General features: G+C 48.4%; 1 protein-coding gene across 1 annotated transcript in view; it reads right to left on the reverse strand.

Moving 5' to 3' along the window:
- Positions 1-24,287, reverse strand: part of LOC136581937 (C-signal-like) — a 49,911-nt gene extending 25,624 nt beyond the window's left edge. Inside the window, exons 1-2 of the mRNA XM_066582629.1 lie at positions 24,088-24,287; positions 105-156 (exon numbers count right to left, since the gene is read on the reverse strand). Of these exons, the coding sequence (XP_066438726.1) occupies positions 105-156; positions 24,088-24,225 (190 nt within the window). The 5' untranslated portion in view covers positions 24,226-24,287. The remainder of the gene's footprint in view (positions 1-104; positions 157-24,087) is intronic.
- Positions 24,288-24,796: the final 509 nt, after the last annotated feature.

Below are 24,796 nucleotides of genomic sequence, written 5' to 3' on the forward strand. Positions count from 1 at the left end.
GAACTATGCAAATTTTCTTGTTGGAACATCGCGCCATTCTACTTTTTTTTATAATACAGTACAATAATACTATAGAAATATAAAAACCTGTGTGGAACACATACCTAACTTGATCACAACCACTTTTGGATGCTTTGCAGCAAGCTCATTCAGCTTCTGTGAAAATAAAGATATTTGGTTATAACTTACCGAATATAATTACTAATATTAATGTTGCCAAACTGTATTGTTTTTCTAAGGGCTTATTCAGACATCCATATGTCGGACGGGTTTTCACGCCCAGCTGATATAGGGTGTCCCTCTCTGCAGGGGGAGGAATACTGGAAGGGCTAGAAGCAGTGCACTGAGCTCCTGCCCCCTCTCCACCCCTAACCACTATTTGCAATGGGAGGGGGTGGGATGGGGCAGAGCAAAATTTCAGAAAAACATCCATTGCATTGGATGTAATAGATGCGTGATTTTGTGCGTGCATATGCACGCACAAAGACATGCTTGTGTGAAGCCACCCTGACTCTACATTGAAATAGTAAAATTGAGAGATATAAACAACTGGGAACAAGGCACAGTCATCAGTGCTAGGGCCAGTATTTCAAAAACTTTCATTGCGTGCAATGATGTCAACAAAGAATCAAGGATGTAGCTGATGGGATAGGTCGGTCATCTGCCCTGGGTGCAAAAGGCAGGGGGACACTGGCAGGCCCACAGTTACAAGGGCAGACTGACTCAGCAGACCGGTTGGGTCGTCGGGAGCCCGAGCTGCTGGTTCTGACACAGCATTTAGGTCTCCCCGATTAAACATTTTTTTAAGCGTGTTTAATAAAATAAAAAAACAATATATACTCACCTCCTGTATTGCCACCCGGCCGCTGGTCATTGGCGCCACTCTGGTCCCCGCTAACTTCCACATTGTGCGATCATGGGACACACACGATTACTGCAGAGTCTATAGATATTCCCCAGCCTCAGCATTACTGAACTACCGTGATCATGCGGGCAACAGAGAGGCACCAATGACCAGTGGCCGGGGAGCAACACAGGAGGTGAGTATGGCTTGTTATTTTCATTTTATCACATATTAGGGGGGAAAAGATGGCATAATATTATATGTAAAAACAAGGGCAAAATTCTGTATAATTTTATATCTCACAGGAGCAAAAAGCGGCATCATATTATATCTAATATGGGCAAAAGGTAGCTAAATGCGGCATTATATGTAACAGGGAGCTAAAGTTGGAATTGTATATAACAGGGGGCTAAAGGTGGCATTAGATATAATGGGGGCTAAAGTGGTGTTATATCTAATGAGGGTTAAAGTTGACATTATATATTTTGCCTTCCTCTGAATCAACAGTAGGGGTTAATAGGCTGAACTGGATGGACACATACATACTATGATTAGAGATGAGCGAACGTACTCGTCCGAGCTTGATACTCGTTCGAGTATTAGCGTGTTCGAGATGCTCGTTACTAGAGACGAGCACCACGCGATGTTCGAGTTACTTTCACTTTCATCTCTGAGACGTTAGCGCGCTTTTCTGGCCAATAGAAAGACAGGGAAGGCATTACAACTTCCCCCTGCGACGTTCAAGCCCTATACCACCCCCCTGCAGTGAGTGGCTGGGGAGATCAGGTGTCACCCGAGTATATAAATCGGCCCCCTCCCACGGCTCGCCACAGATGCATTCTGACATAGCTCAGGGAAAGTGTTGCTGATGCTGGAGCTGCTATAGGAAGAGTGTTAGGAGTGATTTTAGGCTTCAAGAACCCCAACGGTCCTTCTTAGGGCCACATCTGACCGTGTGCAGTACTGTTGAGGCTGCTTTTAGCAGTGTTGCACATTTTTTTTTTTTTTGTATATCGGCCGTGCAGAGCATTGCGTCCTCAGTCTGCAGTAATTTTACATAGTATAGGGCCAGTAGTGCTGAGGCAGGGACAGTGAAAAAGGTGAAAGAGATATACTGTCTATATAGGCAGTGGGCTTTTTCCCAAAAATTTGGGGAAAAAAATCTATTTGGGCTGCCTGTGACCGTCCTCAGTGTACTGCGTCTCTGCTGGGGGTAGTAGTCCTAATTAATACGCAGCCAGCTAAGTGTTACAGCAGGCTTGCGCAAAATTCTTTCCTGGCTCTGCGTTGCCCGTTACATCACCGATGTCATCCTGTCCAGAGGGAAACAGTCTGCAGTAATTTTACATAGTATAGGGCCAGTAGTGCTGAGGCAGGGACAGTGAAAAAGGTGAAAGAGATATACTGTCTATATAGGCAGTGGGCTTTTTCCCAAAAAATTTGGGAAAAAAAATCTATTTGGGCTGCCTGTGACCGTCCTCAGTGTTCTGCGTCTCTGCTGGGGGTAGTAGTCCTAATTAATACGCAGCCAGCTAAGTGTTACAGCAGGCTTGCGCAAAATTCTTTCCTGGCTCTGCGTTGCCCATTACATCACCGCTGTCCTCCTGTGCAGAGGGAAACAGTCTGCAGTAATTTTACATAGTATAGGGCCAGTAGTGCTGAGGCAGGGACAGTGAAAAAGGTGAAAGAGATATACTGTCTATATAGGCAGTGGGCTTTTTCCAAAAAATTTGGGGAAAAAAAATCTATTTGGGCTGCCTGTGACCGTCCTCAGTGTACTGCGTCTCTGCTGGGGGTAGTAGTCCTAATTAATACGCAGCCAACTAAGTGTTACAGCAGACTTGCGCAAAATTCTTTCCTGGCTCTGCGTTGCCCGTTACATCACCACTGTCATCCTGTCCAGAGGGAAACAGTCTGCAGTAATTTTACATAGTATAGGGCCAGTAGTGCTGAGGCAGGGACAGTGAAAAAGGTGAAAGAGATATACTGTCTATATAGGCAGTGGGCTTTTTCCAAAAAATTTTGGGAAAAAAAATCTATTTGGGCTGCCTGTGACCATCCTCAGTGTACTGCGTCTCTGCTGGGGGTAGTAGTCCTAATTAATACGCAGCCAGCTAAGTGTTACAGCAGGCTTGCGCAAAATTCTTTCCTGGCTCTGCGTTGCCCGTTACATCACCGCTGTCATCCTGTCCAGAGGGAAACAGTCTGCAGTAATTTTACATAGTATAGGGCCAGTAGTGCTGAGCAGGGACAGCGAAAAAGGTGAAAGAGATATACTGTCTATATAGGCAGTGGGCTTTTTCCAAAAAATTTTGGGAAAAAAAATCTATTTGGGCTGCCTGTGACCGTCCTCAGTGTACTGCGTCTCTGCTGGGGGTAGTAGTCCTAATTAATACGCAGCCAGCTAAGTGTTACAGCAGGCTTGCGCAAAATTCTTTCCTGGCTCTGCTGTGCGTTCCGTAAGCAAAGTCAGCCTCCAACCACAGGCCAATAAGCGGCACATTTAATTACAGCGTTCTGTTTCTGCACTACTAGTAATACACCATGCTGAGGGGTAGGGGTAGGCCTAGAGGACGTGGACGCGGGCAAGGACGCGGAGGCCCAAGTCAGGGTGTGGGCACAGGCCGAGCTCCTGATCCAGGTGTATCGCAGCCGACTGCTGCGGGATTAGGAGAGAGGCACGTTTCTGGCGTCCCCACATTCATCTCACAATGAATGGGTCCACGCGGTAGACCTTTATTAGAAAATGAGCAGTGTGAGCAGGTCCTGTCGTGGATGGCAGAAAGTGCATCCAGCAATCTATCGACCACCCAGACTTCTACGCCGTCCACTGCTGCAACTCTGAATCCTCTGGCTGCTGCTCCTCCTTCCTCCCAGCCTCCTCACTCCATTACAATGACACATTCTGAGGAGCAGGCAGACTCCCAGGAACTGTTCTCGGGCCCCTGCCCAGAATGGGCAGCAATGGTTCCTCTCCCACCGGAGGAGTTTGTCGTGACCGATGCCCAACCTTTGGAAAGTTCCCGGGGTCCGGGGGATGAGGCTGGGGACTTCCGGCAACTGTCTTAAGAGCTTTCAGTGGGTGAGGAGGACGATGAGACACAGTTGTCTATCACTCAGGTAGTAGTAATTGGAGTAAGTCCGAGGGAGGAGCGCACAGAGGATTCGGAGGAAGAGCAGCAGGACGATGAGGTGACTGACCCCACCTGGTTTGCTACGCCTACTGAGGACAGGTCTTCAGAGGGGGAGGCAAGTGCAGCAGCAGGGCAGGTTGGAAGAGCCAGTGCGGTGGCCAGGGGTAGAGGCAGGGCCGGACCGAATAATCCACCAACTGTTTCCCAAAGCGCCCCCTCGTGCCATGCCACCCTGCAGAGGCCGAGGTGCTCAAAGGTCTGGCAGTTTTTCACTGAGAGTGCAGACGACCGACGAACAGTGGTGTGCAACCTTTGTCGCGCCAAGATCAGCCGGGGAGCCACCACCACCAGCCTCACCACCACCAGCATGCGCAGACATATGATGGCCAAGCACCCCACAAGGTGGGACGAAGGCCATTCGCCGCCTCCGGTTTGCACCACTGCCTCTCCCCCTGTGCCCCAACCTGCCACTGAGATCCAACCCCCCTCTCAGGACACAGGCACTACCGTCTCCTGGCCTGCACCCACACCCTCACCTCCGCTGTCCTCGGCCCCATCCACCAATGTCTCTCAGCGCACCGTCCAGCCGTCGCTAGCGCAAGTGTTGGAGCGCAAGCGCAAGTACGCCGCCATGCACCCGCACGCTCAAGCGTTAAACGTGCACATAGCCAAATTGATCAGCCTGGAGATGCTGCCATATAGACTTGTGGAAACGGAGGCTTTCAAAAGCATGATGGCGGCGGCGGCCCCGCTCTACTCGGTTCCCAGTCGCCACTACTTTTCCTGATGTGCCGTCCCAGCCCTGCACGACCACGTCTCCCACAACATTGTACGCGCCCTCACCAACGCGGTTACTGCCAAGGTACACTTAACAACGGACACGTGGACAAGCACAGGCGGGCAGGGCCACTATATCTCCCTGACGGCACATTGGGTAAATTTAGTGGAGGCTGGGACAGAGTCAGAGCCTGGGACTGCTCACGTCCTACCCACCCCCAGAATTGCGGGCCCCAGCTCGGTGGTGGTATCTGCGGCGGTGTATGCTTCCTCCACTAAACCACCCTCCTCCTCCTCCTCCTCCTCCTACGCAACCTCTGTCTCGCAATCAAGATGTGTCAGCAGCAGCACGTCGCCAGCAGTCGGTGTCCCGCAGCATGGCAGCCCAGCAGTGGGCAAGCGTCAGCAGGCCGTGCTGAAACTACTCAGCTTAGGAGAGAAGAGGCACACGGCCCACGAACTGCTGCAGGGTCTGACAGAGCAGACCGACCACTGGCTTGCGCCGCTGAGCCTCTAACCGGGCATGGTCGTGTGTGACAACGGCCGTAACCTGGTGGCGGCTCTGCAGCTCGGCAGCCTCACGCACGTGCCATGCCTGGCCCACGTCTTTAAATTGGTGGTTCAGCGCTTTCTGAAAAGCTACCCACGCTTGTCAGACCTGCTCGGAAAGGTGCGCCGGCTCAGCGCACATTTCCGCAAGTCCCACACGGACGCTGCCACCCTGCGCACCCTGCAACATCGGTTTAATCTGCCAGTGCACCGACTGCTGTGCGACGTGCCCACACGGTGGAACTCTACGCTCCACATGTTGGCCAGGCTCTATGAGCAGCGTAGAGCTATAGTGGAATACCAACTCCAACATGGGCGGCGTAGTGGCAGTCAGCCTCCTCAATTCTTTACAGAAGAGTGGGCCTGGTTGGCAGACATCTGCCAGGTCCTTGGAAACTTTGAGGAGTCTACCCAGATGGTGAGCGGCGATGCTGCAATCATTAGCGTCACCATTCCTCTGCTATGCCTCTTGAGAAGTTCCCTGCAAAGCATAAAGGCAGACGCTTTGCGCTCGGAAACAGAGCCGGGGGAAGACAGTATGTCGCTGGATAGTCAGAGCACCCTCCTGTCTATATCTCAGCGCGTTGAGGAGGAGGAGGAGGTGGAGGAGCATGAGGAGGAGGGGGAAGAGACAGCTTGGCCCACTGCTGAGGGTACCCATGCCGCTTGCCTGTCATCCTTTCAGCGTGTATGGCCTGAGCAGGAGGAGGAGGAGGAGGAGGATCCTGAAAGTGATCTTCCTAGTGAGGACAGCCATGTGCTGCATACAGGTACCCTGGCACACATGGCTGACTTCATGTTAGGATGCCTTTCTCGTGACCCTCGCGTTACACGCATTCTGGCCACTACGGATTACTGGGTGTACACACTGCTCGACCCACGGTATAAGGAGAACCTATCCACTCTCATACCCGAAGAGGAACGAGGTTTGAGAGTGATGCTATACCACAGGACCCTGGCGGACAAGCTGATGGTAAAATTCCCATCCGACAGCACTAGTGGCAGAAGGCACAGTTCTGAGGGCCAGGTAGCAGGGGAGGCGCAGAGATCAGGCAGCATGTACAGCACAGGCAGGGGAACACTCTCTAAGGCCTTTGACAGCTTTATGGCTCCCCAGCAAGACTGTGTCACCGCTCCCCAGTCAAGGCTGAGTCGGCGGGAGCACTGTAAAAGGATGGTGAGGGAGTACGTAGCCGATCGCACGACCGTCCTCCGTGACGCCTCTGCCCCTTACAACTACTGGGTGTCGAAGCTGGACACGTGGCCTGAACTCGCGCTCTATGCCCTGGAGGTGCTTGCTTGTCCTGCGGCTAGCGTCTTGTCAGAGAGGGTGTTTAGTGCGGCTGGGGGAATCATCACGGATAAGCGTACCCGCCTGTCAACCGACAGGCTTACACTCATAAAGATGAACAAAGCCTGGATTTCCCCAGACTTCTCTTCTCCACCAGCGGACAGCAGCGATACCTAAACAATACGTAGGCTGCACCCGCGGATGGAAGCATCGTTCTCTATCACCATAAAAAACGGGGACCTTTTAGCTTCATCAATGTGTGTATTATATTTATCCTCCTCCTCCTGCTCCTCCTCCTGAAACCTGACGTAATCACGCCGAACGGGCAATTTTTCTTAGGCCCACAAGGCTCAGTCATATAATTTTTGTAAACAATTTTTATACGTTTCAATGCTCATTAAAGCGTTGAAACTTGCACCTGAACCAATTTTTATTTTAACTGGGCTGCCTCCAGGCCTAGTTACAAATTAAGCCACATTAACCAAAGCAATTAATGGGTTTCACCTGCCCTCTTGGTTGGGCATGGGCAATTTTTCTGAGGTACATTAGTACTGTTGGTACACCAATTTTTGGGGCCCTCGCCTACAGTGTAATCCAATTAATTTTTTGCCCACCTGCATTAAAGCTGACGTTACATCAGCTGTGCTGGGCACTGCAATGGGATATATTTATGTACCGCCGGTGGCTTCCTGGCACCCACCCATGAGGTCGGTCCACATGGACTTCCCATTAGGGAGATGTACCTGCCTGTGTATACTTATAAAAAAACTCGAGCCTGACTGGGGCATGCAGTTTGGGCCGAAGCCCAACTGTATTTAACATGACATTACCTCAGCTGTGGTGAGCAAGGTTCTGTGAACCGAAACGTGTACTCTGTCTTTCATGAGCACAAAATTATTGGAATAAAAGCAAGGTTTTTTCTCACGATACCTGGATTCCTGCATATTGAATATATGTTTCAAATCAAAGCCAAGGTAGCCGGATGGCAACGTGAAGGTATGTGAGTACACCTGCTTACGGGACTAAAGCTGCAGCACAAGAAAACAAGGTGGGACAATTTACTTTTTTGCTTCACCAACTGTATTTAATTAGACATTAGCTCTGCTGTGCAGGGCAATGCAATGGGATATATTTATGTACCGCCGGTGGCTTCCTGGCACCCACCCATGCTGTCGGTCCACACGGAGTTGTAACTGCATGTGTCCACTTCTAAAGAATCCCAGTCTGACTGGGGCATGCAGTGTGGGCCGAAGCCTACAGTGTAATCCAATTAATTTTTTGCCCACCTGCATTAAAGCTGATGTTACATCAGCTGTGCTGGGCACTGCAATGGGATATATTTATGTACCGCCGGTGGCTTCCTGGCACCCACCCATGAGGTCGGTCCACATGGACTTCCCATTAGGGAGATGTACCTGCCTGTGTATACTTATAAAAAACTCGAGCCTGACTGGGGCATGCAGTTTGGGCCGAAGCCCAACTGTATTTAATCAGACATTAGCTCTGCTGTGCAGGGCAATGCAATGGGATATATTTATGTACTGCCGGTGGCCGAAGCCCACCTGCATTAAACATGACATTACCTCAGCTGTGCTGGGCACTACAATGGGATATATTTATGTACCGCCGGTGGGTTCCAGGGAGCCACCCATGCTGTCGGTCCACACGGAGTTGTAACTGCATGTGTCCACTTCTAAAGAACCCCAGTCTGACTGGGGCATGCAGTGTGGGCCGAAGCCCACCTGCATTAAACATGACATTACCTCAACTGTGCTGGGCACTGCAATGGGATATATTTATGTACCGCCGGTGGCTTCCTGGCACCCACCCATGCTGTCGGTCCACACGGAGTTGTAACAGCATGTGTCCACATCTAAAAAACCCCAGTCTGACTGGGGCATGCAGTGTGGGCCGAAGCTCACCTGCATTAAACATGACATTACCTCAGCTGTGCTGGGCACTGCAATGGGATATATTTATGTACTGCCGGTGGCTTCCTGGCACCCACCCATGCTGTCGGTCCACAGGGACTTCACAATAGGGAGTTATACCTGCCTGTGTCTATGAATTAAAAACCCCGGTCAGGTTGGGGCATGCAGTGTGGGCCGAAGCCCACCTGCATTTAATCTGACGTTAGCTCTGCTGTCCAGGGCACTGCAATGGGATACATTTATGTACAGCCGGTGGGTTCCAGGGAGCCACCCATGCAGTGGGTGCACACGGAATTCCCATTGCAGAGTTGTACCTGCCTGTGACTATTTATAAAAAAAACGCGGTCTGACTGGGGCATGCAGACACCTTGACAGAATGAATAGTGTGCGGCACATAGGTTCCCCATTGCTATGCCCACGTGTGCAGCTCCTGATGGAGGTGGCACAGGATTGGATTTCTCATTGCTTCTGTACAGCATTGTGGGCTATCGCCCCCCCCCCTTTTAAAGAGGGTCGCTGCCTAGCCGTGCCAACCCTCTGCAGTGTGTGCCTGCGGTTCCTCCTCATGGCAGTCGCACTTATAAATAGACATGAGGGTGGTGTGGCATGAGGGCAGCTGAAGGCTGCGCAGGGACAATTTGGTGTGCGCTGTGGACACAGGGTCGTGCAAGGGGGGGGGGGTTGGGCAGCAGGTACCCCAGGAGAAGTGGCAGCGGAGTGTCATGCAGGCAGTGATTGTGCTTTGTTGGAGGTAGTGTGGTGCTTAGCTAAGGTATGCATTGCTAATGAGGGCTTTTTAGAAGTAAAAATTGTTGGGAGGGGGGGGCACTCTTGCCACTATTGTGGCTTAATAGTGGGACCTGGGAACTTGAGATGCAGCCCAACATGTAGCCCCTCGCCTGCCCTATCCGTTTCTGTGTCGTTCCCATCACTTTCTTGAATTGCCCAGATTTTCACAAATGGAAACCTTAGCAAGCATCGGCGAAATACAAAAATGCTCGAGTCGCCCATTGACTTCAATGGGGTTCGTTACTCGAAACGAACCCTCGAGCATCGCGAAATTTTCGTCCCGAGTAACGAACACCCGAGCATTTTGGTGCTCGCTCATCTCTAACTATGATACTATGATTTGATGTGTCAATATACAATATATAAAAGGGGACAAAAGGCGACATTATTTCTAAAAGGAAGCAAGGCATGAGGACTGGCTAAGGACATAAGGGGCATTATTACTAATTGGGCATATAATGGGGACTATTACTGGCTGAAAGCAAAACTAGAAAGTAATTTTTACATTCTTTGAATTTTTTATGTTAATATTTTTATTTTCATTGTGCTTATTTTTTTACTGCTCTTCTTTTTATGGTACTACTAGTTGTTCCATGTTATACTGAATCCATGAGATTTACCAACTTGCTGCTTACCACCTTTATGACGTTTGCTTGTACATGTATGCTGCAGGGGCATAACTATAGAGGGTGCAGAGGTAGCAGTTTGTACCAGGAGATGGAGCCTTAGGGGGCCCAAAGGCCCCTCTATCATATAAGAAAGCACTAATATTATAAATGGAACATGGATGGATGAGGGACCATGTTACAGATTGTGCATTGCAGCTTCCTATATTTAACCTCTGCCTAATTCTTTAAGATTCCAGGTCTTCTTAAGACTCCCAACAATGCAGAGGAAAGTTGTGAGGGAAGCCCCATGCTGAACTTTTGTATCCTGGCCACAGACCTTTCAGCTATGCCTCTGGGTTGCTGTGTAGTTTTTCAATAGTGTTTTATGTCATTTTTGCCGTTAAAGTATGCATGTGCCTTTATTCTTAACAATAGGGCTATCAGCAGAATTTCTAGCTATGATGATCGCAGTCCTAATTTTTTTCTGCCTTCATGTAAGTGCATCGGTGCTTCTAACTTCATTCTATTCATAGCCACATATTCAGCAGCTTTGTAAGAATGTCCTTAGTTACCTGGCAACCAGTCTTCCTTCATCAGTGAGCTTGTGAGGTCCACAAATGTCACGCACATTATCCATGTGCAGAATGCTGGTCCGTATTGGACAGTACATATATCTGTTTTGGACTGGCTATGAAGGGGTAGTGCAGTAGCCACACAGATAATCAGTTTAATATAAACATTTTAATAATGTAGGATTTTAACTTGTTTTCATTGGTAGGACATTACCTTTCAATTTTTGATGTGTAACTACATGCTGTAACATCTGTTGGGTCAAAGCGCGTTCTATATGGGCGCCATTTATTCGGTATACTGTGCAAACATTCCTGGGAATAGAATGGCTCCCTTTTGATACTTAGTAGATTGTCACAGTTGTTGATACTAGTGTTGCATCTAGTGTTGCATCTCATACAGGTAAGCACTTGCCTTGATTTTGATTTTTCCATATACTGAACATATTTACCCTCTGCAGCACTGTTTTTATTCTTCTCTTGCATGTGAGTCTTTGTGTGGATTTTATAGTCTAAGTCATTAAAAAAGGGGTGATACCAAATATCTGGAATTTTTTCTTACGTTCAGAAGCATTTTGTAAGGGGAACTGTGGATTATTTTTACTTGAGTTATTTTACTATTACACTTTATTGAATTTTTTTAACATTTATTAGTCCCACAAGGGGACTTGTAGATGGAATTGTTTGCTTGCATAATGCACTGTACGAATGTAGTATAGAGTATTATGCTTTTCACTAGTGTACTGACAGGCATCCTATTGGGCCGTCTTTGGTAGGACTTAATAGGTTTCCTTACAAGGCAGAGCTGGAAGCCATTAATAGGCTTCCTGGCTCCCTATGATAGTGTAATGGGGAGGGAGTACAGAAGGCTCTCCCTCTGAAACCACCAAGATGCTACATCTACAAGATTAAATGGCTAGGAACTAAAGTTTCTCCAGTCCTATCCGCTAGAGCAGGAGCATGACTGTCAGACAGCAGAGCATCTCATCATTCCAGAACTGGACACTCATGAACTGCTTTCAGACTAGACCACCGCTAAATGAATTTAAAAATATATATTTCATATTTTAAAAAAAAACATATACTGCTATGGCTCACCGGCTGTGTTGTACTGGGAACAGGGTGACGTAATGATGTCACCATATGATTCACATACCAATGCATGCTCAGAGTCATTCTGACGTTTTGAGGCTAGATTGGTCGGCTGGGAGGTGTGTGTCTTAGCTGGCCAATTAGCACTTGTCTGCACGCATTTATTCTGCATACAGAGCTAATGTGTACACTCTGCAGAGGCACAGGATGGTATTTCAGTCATGATTCCCATTTACAAACATAAAAAAGCTCTTATGATGATACCATTACCATACCATAAGAATAAAACCTTAAAAGAAGTTTATCACCTATTTTTTGTGTTATAAACCAAATGTACTGTACAATGTATGATGTTAAGTGGAACCCAAGGATACCTTTATTTCTGTTTGTCATGATACCACTGTCCAAATATAAATCTTTATGTTTAACTTGTGCCATATGTAAATAAAGGATTGGACTCTCCAATGGATGGTTCACCGCTGCCTTTGGTCACAGGTTACCTTCTACAGCAGTGTTTGAAAAACTGCCCCTTTCCATTTTTAGGGACGTCTCCAGCTCTGCCTGTTGGAGACGACATCTTACCTTCCATCACCTTGCCTGTGCCACACAGACGATGGCATGTGCGCTGTGAGTCCTTCTCGACCTGGATTGACGTCAGGCGCGTGCACCGTCATTAGTGTGCCGTAAGCGCGCTGGTGATGGAGTGCATAATCTCTCGCGCAGGCAGAGCTGGGCAGCTCATCAGAATGTCCAATAAACATGAAGGCTAGTATCTGAACAGTGGAGTCCCACAGAAATAAAGGTAGCTATAGATTCCACATTATACAGTACATTCAGTTTATATCACAAAAAATAGGTGACAGACTTCCTTTAAAGGGGTTGTCCAGCATCAGAAAAATATGGTTACTTTCCTCCAAAACAGCGCCACACCTTTACGCAGGTTAAGGGCTTATTTAAACGAGCGTATATTGGCCGGCGTTTTCACGGCCAGCCGATATACGCTTTCATCTAAGCAGCCCCCCCCCTCCTTCCCTCCCCATCACTGGCTCTCTGCCTCGCTCCTCCACCCTGGCGTTTGCAATGGGAGGGGGTATAGCTAACATAGTAACATAGTGACATAGTTCGTTTGGCTGAATGAAGACAATATCCATCTAGTCCAGCCTGTCTATCCTCCTGGAGCTAAGCTCCTCTCTGTCCCGCCCACTCCCATTGCTGGCTATGGACAAGGGGTGGGGGGGAGCTTAGCTTCGCCCCGTCCCGCCCACTCCCATTGAGTGGTGGAGAGAAGCAGAGAGTCGGTGAGGGAAGGGGGGGACTGCTCAGATGGAAGCGTATATTGGCCGGCCGTGAAAACGCTGGCCGATATACGTTCATGTAAATAAGCTTTAAGTGTGATATTGTAGCTCTTCCCATTTCACTTGTCAAGCTAAGTTACAATTTCAGATACAACCCATGGACAGGTGTGGCACTATTACTAGAAGAAAGCAAATATGTTTCTCTGATCCAGGACAACCCCTTAAATGTTGCCTATTGAAGGATTGCATGCATAGCTTGCACAACCCATAAGAAAAATTGCATATGTGAATGTTCAACGATAAGATGTCTAAATGCCAGAGAGAGATAACTTAAAGGGGTTGTCCGAGTAAAGGATACCTCTGTCAACGGGTCCCCATGCTGTAAAATAACAAATCAGCAGTTACCCATTTCCTCCTGCTCCCCGCCGTCGGCTCCGTTCTCCCTGTGACATCATTTTGCAGGCTGCAGTCAGCCTGAGCCCATCTACATACAAACTGCAGAAGCCAATGATGGATCGCTGTCAGTGGCTGTTACAGCAGGTTAAGGAAATGTCACCGCAGCCTGTAAAAAAAAGACAGCGGAGACCGGAGCAAGCAGTGAAGGACGAGTGGGAAGTGGTGAGTAACCACTGATTTGTTATTTTAACGCACAGGGGACTCGGTGACAGGGGTTTCCTTAAAGGGACTGTCCCGCGTCGAAACGTTTTTTTTTTTTCAACCCCCCCCCCCCCCCCCCGTTCGGCGCGAGACAACCCCGATGCAGGGGTTAAAAAAACAAACCGCTCAGCGCTTACCTGAATCCCGGCGGTCCGGCGTCTTCATACTTACCTGCTGAAGATGGCCGCCGGGGTCTGCTCCCTCCGTGGACCGCAGCTCTTCTGTGCGGTCCATTGCCGATTCCAGCCTCCTGATTGGCTGGAATCGGCACGTGACGGGGCGGAGCTACACGGAGCCGGCATTCTGCACGAGCGGCTCCATTGAAGAGAGCAGAAGACCCGGACTGCGCAAGCGCGGCTAATTTGGCCATCGGAGGGCGAAAATTAGTCGGCTCCATGGGAACGAGGACGCCAGCAACGGAGCAGGTAAGTAAAAAACTTTTTATAACTTCTGTATGGCTCATAATTAATGCACAATGTACATTACAAAGTGCATTAATATGGCCATACAGAAGTGTATAGACCCACTTGCTGCCGCGGGACAACCCCTTTAACTCACATAACCTCTTTAAGGTTTCATCATTAGTTCCTTTACTATGAAAATTGACAAAAGTTCTTTGAGGCTTGTGTGAAATATAGGGGTAGATTTATTAAACTCTTTAAAAGGAAAATTGTCTTAGTTGCCCGCAGCTGCCAATCAGAGCTCAGCTTTTATTTTACTAGAATACAAAATGAAAGCTGTACTGTGATTGGTTGCTATGGGCAACTAACAGATTTTCATTTATACAGTTTTATAAATCTGCCCATAGTCTTAAAAAAAGGACTATTTTTTGAAGTTTTTACACTGCAAAAAATTATTACTGTAGGTCAATAGAGAATTATCAAATGCATTATAAATAATGCATTTTTGTGGCATTTGCTCTTTTTGTTCCGTTTTTGTTTAGTCTTTCAAAGGAAATATATTGACTTAGGAAGGGTATCGTTTCTCCTTAATGAGAGCACCTACAAGGTGTATCAGGAGACTTATAAGACCATTCATGCTCTTCTGGGAAATATGCAAATGGAAGGGTGAACAATTATATTGAAATTTGAATATAATTATGCTGTCTTCAATGCTGTCTCATATTCTTTAAAAATGAATTCATATTACTTCCTATACTATTCATATACTGTATGTGCTTGATATATTTCATATACTTTATATATATGATGGAGCTCACCTTTTACCTACTTAGGAACCTTTCACATGACTGGAATTAGCCTGCAGCATACACAACCATAGTAAATTCCACACTAAAATCCGCAGACTTTTTGTGAATTTTAATGTAGAATTGAAAATAGCTTCAATGCCAGCAAATCCACATCTTCAGTTACACCTGCAAATTTTGGTGTGGAATTCCACAGTAGCAGCTTAAAGGTATTGTGTAGAGATGAGCGAACACCAAAATGTTCGGGTGTTCGTTATTCGAAATGAACTTCCCGCGATGTTCGAGGGTTCGTTTCGAATAACGAACCCCATTGAAGTCAATGGGCGACCAGAACATTTTTGTATTTCGCCGATGCTCGCTAAGGTTTTCATGTGTGAAAATCTGGGCAATTCAAGAAAGTGATGGGAACGACACAGCAACGGATAGGGCAGGCGAGGGGCTACATGTTGGGCTGCATCTCAAGTTCACAGGTCCCACTATTAAGCCAGAATACCGGCAAGAGTGGGCCCCCCCCCCCCTCCCAACAACTTTTACTTCTGAAAAGCCATCATTAGCATGGCATACCTTTGCTAAGCACCACACTACCTCCAACAAAGCACAATCACCGCCTGCATGACACTCCACTGCCACTTCTCCTGGGTTACATGCTGCCCAACCGCACCCCCTCCCCCCCACAGCGCACACCAAAGTGTCCCTGCGCAGCCTTCAGCTGCCCTCATGCCACACCACCCTCATGTTTTTTTAGAAGTGCGTCTGCCATGACGAGGGACCGCAGGCACACACTGCACAGGGTTGGCACGGCTAGGCAGCGACCCTCTTTAAAAGGGACGGGGCGATAGCCCACAATGCTGTACAGAAGCAATGAGAAATAGAATCCTGTGCCACCGCCATCAGGAGCTGCACACGTGGGCATAGCAATGGGGAACCTATGTGCCACACACTATTCATTCTGTCAAGGTGTCTGCATGCCCCAGTTAGACCGGGCTTTTTAATTCATAGACACAGGCAGGTACAACTCCCTATTGTGAAGTCCCTGTCGACCTACAGCATGGGTGGCTCCCTGGAACCCACCGGCGGTACACAAAAATATCCCATTGCATTGCCCAACACAGCTGAGGTAGTAATGTCGTGCGTAATACAGGTGGGCTTCGGCCCACACTGCATGCCCCAGTCTGACTGGGGTTCTTTAGAAGTGGACACATGTAGGTTAAACTCCCTGTGGACCCACTGCCTGGGTGGGTGCCAGGAAGCCACCGGCGGTACATAGAAATATCCCATTGCATTGCCCAACACAGCTGAGGTAACGTCAGCTGGAATGCAGGTGGGCTAAAAATTAATTTGATTACACTGTAGGCGAGGGCCCACAAAAATTGCTGTATCAACAGTACTAATGTACATCCCAAAAATTGGCCATGGCCAGCCAAGAGGGCAGGTGAAACCCATTAATCGCTTTGGTTAATGTGGCTTAAGTGGTAACTAGGCCTGGAGGCAGCCCAGTGTAACGAAAAATTGGTTCAAGTTACAGTTCCAACGCTTTTAAGCGCATTGAAACTTATAAAAATTGTTCAGAAAAATTATTTGAGTGAGCCTTGTGGCCCTAAGAAACATTGCCCGTTCAGCGTGATTACGTGAGGTTTCAGGAGGAGGAGCAGGAGGAGGAGGAGGAATATTAGACACAGATTTATGAAGCAGAAATGTCCCCGTTTTGGATGGTGAGAGAGAACGTAGCTTCCATCCGCGGGTGCAGCCTACGTATTGCTTACGTATCGCTGCTGTCCGCTGGTGGAGAACAGAAGTCTGGGGAAATCCAGCCTTTGTTCATCTTGATGAGTGTTAGCCTGTCGGCACTGTCGGTTGACAGGCGGGAACGCTTATCTGTGATGATTCCCCCAGCCGCACTAAACACCCTCTCCGACAAGACGCTAGCCGCAGGACAAGCAAGCACCTCCAGGACATACAGCGCTAGTTCAGGCCACGTGTCCAGCTTCGACACCCAGTAGTTGTAGGGGGCAGAGGCGTCACCAAGGATGGTCGTGCGATCGGCTACGTACTCCCTCACCATCCTTTTACAGTGCTCCCGCCGACTCAGCCTTGACTGGGGAGCGGTGACACAGTCTTGGTGGGGAGCCATAAAGCTGGCCAGGCCCTTAAAGACTGTTGCACTGCCTGGGATGTACATGCTGCTCGATCTCCGCACCTCCCCTGCTACCTTGCCCTCGGTACTGCGCCTTCTGCCACTAGCGCTGTCGGCTGGGAATTTTACCATCAGCTTGTCCGCAAGGGTCCTGTGGTATAGCAACACTCTCGAACCCCTTTCCTCTTCGGGAATCAGAGTGGGCAGGTTCTCCTTATACCGTGGATCGAGCAGTGTGTACACCCAGTAATCCGTCGTGGCCAGAATGCGTGCAACGCGAGGGTCACGAGAAAGGCATCCTAACATGAAGTCAGCCATGTGTGCCAGGGTACCTGTACGCAACACATGGCTGTCTTCACTAGGAAGATCACTTTCAGGATCCTCCTCCTCCTCCTCCTCCTCCTCAGGCCATACACGCTGAAAGGATGACAGGCAATCAGCCGGTGTACCGTCAGCAGCGGGCCAAGCTGTCTCTTCCCCCTCCTCCTCATCCACCTCATGCTCCTCCACCTCCTCCTGTATGCGCTGAGAAATAGACAGGAGGGTGCCCTGACTATCCAGCGGCATACTGTCTTCCCCCGCCCCCGTTTCCGAGCGCAAAGCAGCTGCCTTTATGGTTTGCAGGGAATTTCTCAAGATGCATAGCAGAGGAATGGTGACGCTAATGATTGTAGCATCGCCGCTCACCACCTGGGTAGACTCCTCAAAATTACCAAGGACATGGTAGATGTCTGCCAACCAGGCCCACTCTTCTGAAAGGAATTGAGGAGGCTGACTCCCACTGCGCCACCCATGTTGGAGTTGGTATTCGACTATAGCTCTACGCTGTTCATAGAGCCTGGCCAACATGTGGAGCGTAGAGTTCCACCGTGTGGGCACGTCGCACAGCAGTCGGTGCACTGGCAGCTTAAAGTGATGTTGCAGGGTGCGCAGGGTGGCAGCGTCCGTGTGGGACTTGCGGAAATGTGCGCAGAGCCGGCGCGCCTTTACGAGCAGGTCTGACAAGCGTGGGTAGCTTTTCAGAAAGCGCTGAACCACCAAATTAAAGACGTGGGCCAGGCATGGCACGTGCGTGAGGCTGCCGAGCTGCAGAGCCGCCACCAGGTTACGGCCGTTGTCACACACGACCATGCCCGGTTGGAGGCTCAGCGGCGCAAGCCAGCGGTCGGTCTGCTGTGTCAGACCCTGCAGCAGTTCGTGGGCCGTGTGCCTCTTATCGCCTAAGCTGAGTAGTTTCAGCACGGCCTGCTGACGCTTGCCCACCGCTGTGCTGCCACACCGCGCGACACCGACTGCTGGCGAAATGCTGCTGCTAACACATCTTGATTGCGAGACAGAGGAGGAGGAGGAGGGTGCTTTAGTGGAGGAAGCATACACCTCCGCAGATACCACCACCGAGCTGGGGCCCGCAATTCTGGGGGTGGGTAGGACGTGAGCGGTCCCGGGCTCTGACTCTGTCCCAGCCTCCACTAAATTCATCCAATGTGCCGTCAGGGAGATGTAGTGGCCCTGCCCGCCTGTGCTTGTCCACGTGTCCGTAGTTAAGTGGACCGTGGCAGTAACCGCGTTGGTGAGGGCGCGTACAATGTTGCGGGAGACGTGGTCGTGCAGGGCTGGGACGGCACATCGGGAAAAGTAGTGGCGACTGGGAACTGAGTAGCGCGGGGCCGCCGCCTCCATGATACTTTTGAAGGACTCCGTTTCCACAACCCTATACGGCAGCATCTCAAGGCTGATGAATTTTGCTATGCGGACGGTTAACGTTTGAGCGTGCGGGTGCGTGGCGGCGTACTTGCGCTTGTGCTCCAACAGTTGCGCAAGCGACGGCTGGACGGTGCGCTGAACTACACTGCTGGATGGGGCCGAGGACAGCGGAGGTGAGGGTGTGGGTGCAGACCAGGAGACGGTAGTGCCTGTGTCCTGAGAGGGGGGTTGCATCTCAGTGGCAGGTTGGGGCACAGGGGGAGAGGCAGGGGTGCAAACCGGAGGCGCTGAACGGCCTTCGTTCCACCTTGTGGGGTGCTTGGCCATCATATGTCTGCGCGTGGTGGTGGTGGTGAGGCTGTTGGTGTTGGCTCCCCGGCTGAGCTTTGCGCGACAAAGGTTGCACACCACTGTTCGTCGGTCGTCAGGCGTCTCTGTGAAAAACTGCCAGACCTTAGAGCACCTCGGCCTCTGCAGGGTGGCATGGCGCGAGGGGGCGCTTTGGGAAACACTTGGTGGATTATTCGGTCTGGCCCTGCCTCTACCCCTGGCCACCGCACTGCCTCTTGCAACCTGCCCTGCTGATGCCCTTGACTCCCCCTCTGAAGACCTGTCCTCCTGAGTAAGCGTTGCACACCAGGTGGGGTCAGTCACCTCATCGTCCTGCTGCTCTTCCTCCGAATCCTCTGTGCGCTGCTCCCTCGGACTTACTGCCCTTACTACTACCTCACTGCAAGACAACTGTGTCTGATCGTCATCGTCCTCCTCACCCACAGAAAGTTGTTGAGACAGTTGGTGGAAGTCCCCAGCCTCTTCCCCCGGACCCCGGGAACTTTCGAATGGTTGGGCATCAGTGACGATAAACTCCTCTGGTGGGAGAGGAACCGCTGCTGCCCAATCTAAGCAGGGGCCCGAGAACAGTTCCTGGGAGTGTTCCCGCTCCTGAGCAGGTGTCATTGTAGTGGAGTGAGGAGGCTGGGAGGAAGGAGGAGCAGCAGACAGAGGATTCGGATTTGCAGCAGTGGACGGCGCAGAACTGCGGGTTGACGATAGGTTGCTCGAAGCACTTTCTGCCATCCAGGACAGGACCTGCTCACACTGCTCATTTTCTAATAACCGTCTCCCGCGTGGACCCATTAATTGGGCGATGAATGTGGGGACGCCAGAAACGTGCCTCTCTCCTAATCGCGCAGCAGTCGGCTGCGACACACCTGGATCAGGAGCTCGGCCTGTGCCCACACCCTGACTTGGCCCTCCGCGTCCTCGGCCGCGTCCACGTCCTCTAGGCCTACCCCTACCCCTCAGCATGCTGTATTACCAGTGATTTGATTTCACAGGCAGCTAATAAATTGGCGCAAGACTGCAGGCCAAATATTATTTTTTCCCTTTTTTGAAAACGAAAGGCCCCACTGCCTCTAGTGAATGTATAATCTAAGTTTAATAACTGTGCTGTTTTCCTGCTAATGTGTCACAGAACGTGAGGGTAGCAGAGTTATTAACTCTGGCAGAGCAGGTATTTTTTTTCCCAATTAAGGAAAGCAAATGGCGAAGCCAGCAGTAAACCGTAGCTGGGTGCGTCTGATTTTTAAAGGTTGCACACGCAGCCGACACGTGTCCACCGCCCTTAGGACGGACAGAGGCAGGACAAATAGAAATATTTTCCGTTTTTTTGCACCAAAAGGTAGCACTGCGTATATTCAATGAACATGAGAAGTTTAATAACTGTGCTGTTTTCCTGCTAATGTGTCACAGAACGTGAGGGTAGCAGAGTTATTAACTCTGGCAGAGCAGGTATTTTTTTTCCCAATTAAGGAAAGCAAATGGCGAAGCCAGCAGTAAACCGTAGCTGGGTGCGTCTGATTTTTAAAGGTTGCACACGCAGCCGACACGTGTCCACCGCCCTTAGGACGAACAGAGGCAGGACAAATAGAAATATTTTCCGTTTTTTTGCACCAAAAGGCAGCACTGCGTATATTCAATGAACATGAGAAGTTTAATAACTGTGCTGTTTTCCTGCTAATGTGTCACAGAACGTGAGGGTAGCAGAGTTATTAACTCTGGCAGAGCAGGTATTTTTTTTCCCAATTAAGGAAAGCAAATGGCGAAGCCAGCAGTAAACCGTAGCTGGGTGCGTCTGATTTTTAAAGGTTGCACACGCAGCCGACACGTGTCCACCGCCCTTAGGACGGACAGAGGCAGGACAAATAGAAATATTTTCCGTTTTTTTGCACCAAAAGGCAGCACTGCGTATATTCAATGAACATGAGAAGTTTAATAACTGTGCTGTTTTCCTGCTAATGTGTCACAGAACGTGAGGGTAGCAGAGTTATTAACTCTGGCAGAGCAGGTATTTTTTTTCCCAATTAAGGAAAGCAAATGGCGAAGCAGCAGTAAACCGTAGCTGGGTGCGTCTGATTTTTAAAGGTTGCACACGCAGCCGACACGTGTCCACCGCCCTTAGGACGGACAGAGGCAGGACAAATAGAAATATTTTCCGTTTTTTTGCACCAAAAGGCAGCACTGCGTATATTCAATGAATAATAACTGTGTTGTGGCCCTGCCTACACAATTCTTTCCCTGCAGTATCAATGGAGGGTGCAATGCTCTACAGAGGCGATTTTGAGAAGTAAAAAAAAATGCAGCACAGCTAACAGCAGCCAGCACAGTACTGCACACGGTTAAATATGGCCCTAGAAAGGACCGTTGAGGTTCTTGAAGGCTACACTCACTCCTAACACTCTCCCTGCCTATGCAGCACTTCTGTCCCTAATGCCGGGTGCAACGCTCTGCAGAGGCGATTTTGAGAAGAAAAAAATTGCCACTGCTAACAGCAGCCAACACACAGCTATCAGTGGCCCTAATAAGGACCTTTGGGGGGTCTTGAAGCCTACACTAACTACCAATTCTTTCCCTACAGCAGCTCCGGTACAAACAGCACTGTCCCTCATCTAACTCACACGGCATCTGAGGCGAGCCGCGGGAGGGGCCGACTTTTATATTCGGCGGACACCTGATCTTCCCAGCCACTCACTGCAGGGGGGTGGTATAGGGCTTGAACGTCACAGGGGGAAGTTGTAATGCCTTCCCTGTCTTTCAATTGGCCAGAAAAGCGCGCTAACGTCTCAGGGAAGGAAGTGAAAGTAACCCGAACACCGCATGGTGTTCGTTACGAATAACGAACATCACGAACACCCTAATATTCGCACGAATATCAAGCTCGGAAGAACACGTTCGCTCATCTCTAGTATTGTGTCATTAAAAACAAAAAAATGAACTTCTGGGCATGAACTAAAATAAGAAAAGAAGGCACATGGCCACATCCTCCAGCGTGGATAGCTGCTGGGACTCATGCGACCGCTGTGGCCATTCAGAGGATTTGAGCGCTGATGCCAGGAGTTTAGATGTTGATGCTGTGGCCACTGATTGCACCAGAGGATGGGACCAGGGCTGCAGGAGCTGCTCAGCTGTGTCCTGGGGGGCTGAAAACAAGCAAGTATGCTTTCATTTTTTTATTTAAGCTCATGCCCAACCGTTAAAATCTTTTTCTTGTAACAAAACAACCCTTTAAAAAGCATCTTGTGGTGCATCCTGGTGAAATAATTGTGCCCGTGTGAATGGTCCCTTAATGCACTTGTAGCTCATACTGTCGATGCAAAACAGTGGACAAACAGGTCTGGTAGAAAAAAGTTTTACTTTTAGTTCACTTAAAAACAACTAATATTTAGAATTTTAAAAGAAGTTTTAAGAAAGTTTGATTATTTACCACATAACTGTACACATGTATGCTTATTAAAGTCTCAGTTATTAACATATATGTAAAATGCATAAAAATTGAAATATGATCGGTTCTTTTATTGACCAATGGATCTTGCTAATAAAAACAGGCTTCACAGACAACACCCTAGAAAGTCTCTAAGACACATGCCTCTTTCCACGTTGTCTCTTTCTGTTTCTTTCACACTGACCAGTGATTGCACCCAACCCCAAGGGTTAATTTGGTCTGAAACCCAAAGATAACAGTGGCATTCTGAATTTTGGGGTGCATTGCAAATTGCATTAATAAGTCTATGGCTTTGTTTTTCTTCTGAGGTTTTTCCCACAGTCTTCTCTGTAGGAAAAAGTGCAAGTGAAATGCAAAATGAACCCTATGTGTGGGTTTTACAAGCCAGAAAACTATGGCTATGTGCACACAACACAATTTGACAGAGATTTTTCTTTGTGGATTCCACCTCTACACAAACGTATGGCCGTGGGTCTGCACACCGATTTGGCCCTTTTCAATGGGCAAATCCACATAAGGAATTCCAGATGCAGATCCTTCATAGAAATGTCACTTCTTTTTTCCACATGTCCAATTTGTCCAATACACACTTTTTACTTGAATAGGTTACCCCACAGCATACTGTATATTCACTGTATATCCACAGGGTAAATAATATTAGATCACTGGGGGCCCCATCACCGGGGCTGCAACCACTCACTAGTACAGTGATCCCAAATCCCACGTTCTTCCTCCCAAGCACAACCACAGAAAGAAGAAGGTATTGAGCATGTGCTCTGCAGCTCCTTACAAACTGTATAGGATTTAAGAGAACAGCTGAGTGTGGTTGATTCCTGATGCATTTCTCCTGTAGTGGAGTTGTAATGGCTGGCCACAACTTCCCTTATTGATAGCAAATATCCAGGGTTTTCAGAAGTCAGCTGATCACCGGGTCAGCTTCATTACCAAAAGGATTGTCTTAGTCTTTACCCTGCTAAAATGTGCCTGCCTATGGTTTTTCAAGGAATCATAAAGATAGCCTTGTTAAAATTTTGCCTACGTCTATGTGCACACTAGTGATATATGTGTGAGTTGCACCGAAGAGACTTGGGAGCAACTCACATCAGACACCAGTTCATGTGCTATTCAATACAAATGGACATAGAAAAAGATGGGAATAGGACATGCCATGAGTTTTTTCAGTGGACCGCATGAAAAATACACGCCTAAAATGTCTATATATAAAGTCTCATAGGTCTATAATGGGTCATGGACAGCACATGGCCAAAATACGGTAGAGTGCCAGAGGCCTCGCAAAAAGAAGGTCCACTCAATATTATAACATACAATTAGTAAAGATGTTAGAGCACAACTTGTACTTTGAAGGCCTTGTTCACATTTTATTATTACCTCTGACCATGCTTTCCATTGCAGGGCTCCATCTCAAATACTGAGAACGGCACTGAGATTAAAACCTGGATAAACCATAGACTTTAATATGTGAGATGGAGACCACTTTGATCACTGTTTCTCAAGGTTACTGTTCACTTCCTATATTTTAGGAGGATAGAAAAGCGTAGTCAGCTACAATTTTGTAGTCTTCTAAAAAAACAGAAGGGAGCATAAATCTTGTAAAATGGAGACCAAAATGAAAGCTAATGGCTCTTTCCAGGGTTCCATCTCAAAGACATTTTTGAACAATATATTAATATGTGAACTAAGCCTGAGATATTAACATAAATTTACCTTATTCTGAGGAGAATCAGGATCACGACAAGTTGCAAAGATTTGTTTAGGAGAACATCTTTGCTCTACGAGCTGGCGGACAAGCTCATATCCAATCCCTCTGTTGCATCCTGTGATAAGAATTCTCTCAGGGGCCATGCTACCTTCTTCTTCTTAGATGTCAGAAGAGAATGACTGAACAGGTGTGGTTCAGCCGCTTTTAAGGAGCAGTAAGTGAGTCAGTGTAATTATATATTTACTCTTCTTGAAAGGAGTGGTTAGAACCAGATTCAGCTAACATGCATGTTCACTATGATTTAAGAAAAAATATTTAACCCTTTAGGTTGTTCACAAGTGGTTTAAATCAATTTGATGTTATATTTCAAGGCAAAGTATGAGTTAATTGAGAGTTTTATTTCTACAGTAGTAAAAGTAATTTTTTGGAAGTCAAACAATGTTTACCATAGGTTAGGGCTCACTCACACGGGCGTATGTGTTCTGCATATTTTCCTGCATGTAAAACACACCATACACAGCAAACACTCATGTACATGCATATGTTAGCGTATTACACACCAATGTAGGCTATATCCCCATAGCCTGTATTCGTATATAATACGCACAAAATAGAACATGCTGTGTAATATGCACCAAAATAATACATGCCGCATTTTTTTTCACACATATTAAAAAAAACACAGGTGTCAGTGGCCTAACAGAAATCAATGTA

The sequence above is a fragment of the Eleutherodactylus coqui genome, chromosome 11, assembly GCF_035609145.1.
Source record: "Eleutherodactylus coqui strain aEleCoq1 chromosome 11, aEleCoq1.hap1, whole genome shotgun sequence".
In the NCBI taxonomy this organism is placed as follows: domain Eukaryota; kingdom Metazoa; phylum Chordata; class Amphibia; order Anura; family Eleutherodactylidae; genus Eleutherodactylus; species Eleutherodactylus coqui.